Source organism: Sipha flava, unplaced genomic scaffold (genome assembly GCF_003268045.1).
Source record: "Sipha flava isolate LNK unplaced genomic scaffold, YSA_version1 2_pilon_pilon, whole genome shotgun sequence".
In the NCBI taxonomy this organism is placed as follows: domain Eukaryota; kingdom Metazoa; phylum Arthropoda; class Insecta; order Hemiptera; family Aphididae; genus Sipha; species Sipha flava.
Window position 1 is genome coordinate 983,158 of NW_020272972.1, and position 3,302 is coordinate 986,459.

The following is a 3,302-nucleotide window of genomic DNA, read 5'->3' on the forward strand; positions in this document are numbered from 1 at the left end:
TTTTGTTTTTGAATCGACGTAAGAATACTGCTGTTTTCATGAGCTGTTTTTAGTTTTGAGCACTTGTTATTGAACCGTTCGAACCACGAGCCATTTGTATACAACCCCTCAGGAGTTTTTTGTCGGAGAATTAACAAAAGGGTGGTTTGAACAAGTGAGGGTAAATTCTGTGCAGCCATTGGGGACAAACATTACTTTTATCAAAATGATGCTATAGCGTACCGTGGATAATTCAAGTGATTAAATATTAAAAACATTATACATCGTGGTTCGAGAGGAATTATTTTTTATTAAAACTTATCAAAGTATCAAACATATTTTCGAATTGTATAAAGTATTGGTATAAAGACGTAAAAGATAACATTATTTGATTTAATAAAACGTTTAAAGTATACAAATCGAGAATATTATTAACAAAACACATGACGCAATATCAATTAAACTCCGTTGTAACACTGTCGGGTTCTTCGATTGCCCAACGCTCACAACAAATGCAATCGAGGAGTGCATCGTATTCACCGGTGATATTATTGTTAATCCAGCCGGGCACGGGATCCTCATCCGATCGGAGTGTACGTGATCCTCTATAACACCATAACGTGTGTCGTCACGAGGGATGCAACGCGCTTGACAGTTTCCTAAAAATCCTTACGGTGCTGTAAGTAGAAAGCCAGTGAAGTGCCAGTGAAGTCGATCCGAAACACACTGCGGACACTCTTCGTGCGGGTTTCGCACGTGACGTCCGACCGGTGCGGAAAACTGTGTCCAGGTGCATGTGCGAACCGAATTCCAGACGGTGTCCTTGCGCCAGAGCTCGGGTGTAATCGGGCTGCAGGTGCAAGTTCTGAATGATTTTTCGATCGAACGGAATCATACGAGTGCACGTCGTTTACGTTGTAAGTCCTCGCGCGGACGGTTTGAAGACGGAAAAAAATTAAAGAAAAACAATAAAATCCAAAAAATAAAGAGCGAATAAAACATTATTACTACCGTTATTGTTTCACTATAAAAGGTCACTATTCCTATCCTAACCTAACCCAACCCTCCGATCAATAACGCACAGGAGCCGATCGACGCGAAGTCTGTTCAGACGTCTCGACGTCCGCGACCACCGTAGTGATGGTGATGATGTTTGCCGTAGTGATGCGGGTGATGAGCATGGTTTTCGTAATGGACGTGCGCGTTGAAACCGTTGTGCTTGTCCGCCGTGTACGTCACCTTCCGGATCCGGCCGTCCGGCTGGACCACGCTGTAGCCACCGTGCACCACGTCGCCGTCCCGCTCCTCCCACTGGTCCTTGTCGTCCTTCGTATGCGGATCTTTGACGCCGTACTTGAACGTGTACTTGGGCGGTGCCTACGTATGCGTTAGGGAGAAGAAAAAAAAAAAGAAGTTAAAACGAGAATCACGATTTTCGCGGAGAACTCGCTCAACGGGCGCAACTCCATCCTCTGCCCTAACAAACGGACGAGTGCAGACGACTGAGCTCGTCGGGCGTTATGAGACGTAAAACGATTTGTGCAGCGGTCCGAGAGACCGGAAGAAAAAAACAACTGTCCGACAGTGAAGAGCAAACGAATGGAGTACGTGACCGAATGCGGCCGATCACTGGAAAGAGGAAACCCGCGATATCTCCGAAATCGCACTGAACGGCAATAATTATTCCCGAAAAAGCTAACACTGCGTCACGTCGAGAGTATAAAGTTACGATACGCGTTGAAACCGACATCGAGAAGTACGACAGCGATCCAAGGGGTTTACCGAAACGTACTCGAAGGAAATATCATCCCCGAACGGCCCTTGCCGATGCGTCTCGATCGATGAGTGTGTTGGTCACGCCATGGTCGACAGCACGGAGATCGATCATCCCGAACGGAATGCTATTTCAGTGTCGGTCTATAATTCCGTCATCGGTTGCGTTCTTACTAGTTTATTTCTTTTAGCGACTCGAAGAGTTAACGTTTGTATAATATGAGATTTTATTTTTTTATTGTTCCAACACGTGGCGTACCCCGTACAACCGATCGGCCACAGCTGCTGCACGCAAACCGTTTTCGTTTCGTCGGCACATCGCATATTATTATAATACCATTATAGCCGAGAGCTCGGATGCGCGTATATCATAGGAATCGTCGCGAGGGACGGACACGATCACGTCAGAAACGTGTACTTTGCGTTGATATACGATTAAGGTCGACAACTTTTTCGTAAGACGTACCGATTCTCCGAGCCACCGCGGGGTATCGACGCGCGTCGCCTTTCCGGGTCCTGCCCGTGTCCGAACGCGATTACCGATCGCATCAGCGGTGCGAATTGCACGGCCGCAGCTGTAATCGTTGCGTCCGTGCCCGTCGCAACACGAATTATTGCTATCCTATTTTTTGTATACGTACGTAATAGTCGTGTCCGTGGTGCTGGGTGTGATGGAATATCGGATGGTAATACGCGAACGAGGTGGCACCATGGTGGTTAGCCGCTGTCAATGTCGTCAGCGCGCCCAGGGCGATCGCAGAGATCTGGAAAATTGCACAGAGAAATCATACGTTTTCGACGGTATTCGCGCTGCACGGTTTCGCGATCGTCCGACGATCATTCAAACATGCGTTCCGCAAGTCGAAAACCACGAACACCATTGTTATTGTGTTGTATCGCTAATACGATCGTAATACTCGTTTCGACGTGATTCGAACGTTATCCGTCACGATTAAAGATTCTATAATTTTTTTTTTTTTCGGACTACGAGAACCACGGAAAAAAAGGTTAACTTTCGCAATATTCAATATTTTTTTAATATTTTAATATTTACTCGCGGTTTGAAATACTCCTTGTGTATAGTCAACTAAGTCTACACGAACGTATATTTTATTAACAGTAAATTACAAATATTACAACGATGGGGAATGTTAGATTTATAATGATGGATTATAATTTTTACTTTCGATACGAAACATACAAGTAGGTTACGAAAAAAAAATCGTCACATAATGTTGGGGTATATGCGATTGTTTTAGATTCTTATTAGGTACATGATTAGGTACATATTTCTTGTACGACATCAACAAGTGTTAACGATATCGGTAATGAATTAAATTAAAAAAATTAGGATAACTTTAACAGAACAACAACGAAGGTTTAGTTGACATTTTTATGCTCAGAACTTAATATTTTATTGGAATGTACTTTGTCATCGACTTACCTGTAAAAAACCAGCCATCGAGATATATGATATGCACTGAACCGATTGAGATGTGCACGTTGAATTGAAGTGATTATTATTTTTTACTCGTTAAACTCACAACTGA

At 43.8% G+C, this 3,302-nt stretch overlaps 1 protein-coding gene across 2 annotated transcripts; it reads right to left on the bottom strand.

Annotated features, from left to right (window-relative positions):
- Positions 1 to 269: 269 nt before the first annotated feature.
- Positions 270 to 3,302, bottom strand: LOC112686073 (cuticle protein 19-like). 2 transcript variants are annotated; one of them, XR_003148862.1, is made up of 4 exons: positions 3,197 to 3,302; positions 2,394 to 2,516; positions 653 to 1,356; positions 270 to 584 (listed from the first exon to the last, which is right to left on the bottom strand). XR_003148862.1 is itself a non-coding variant. In XM_025558194.1 (3 exons), the coding sequence occupies exons 1-3, from the start codon at positions 3,212 to 3,214 to the stop codon at positions 1,087 to 1,089; spliced, it is 411 nt and encodes a 136-aa protein (XP_025413979.1). In that variant the 5' UTR covers positions 3,215 to 3,302; the 3' UTR covers positions 270 to 1,086. The 2 variants fall into 2 exon arrangements, 1 of the variants encoding a protein (XP_025413979.1); XM_025558194.1 differs by having other exon boundaries at positions 270 to 1,356.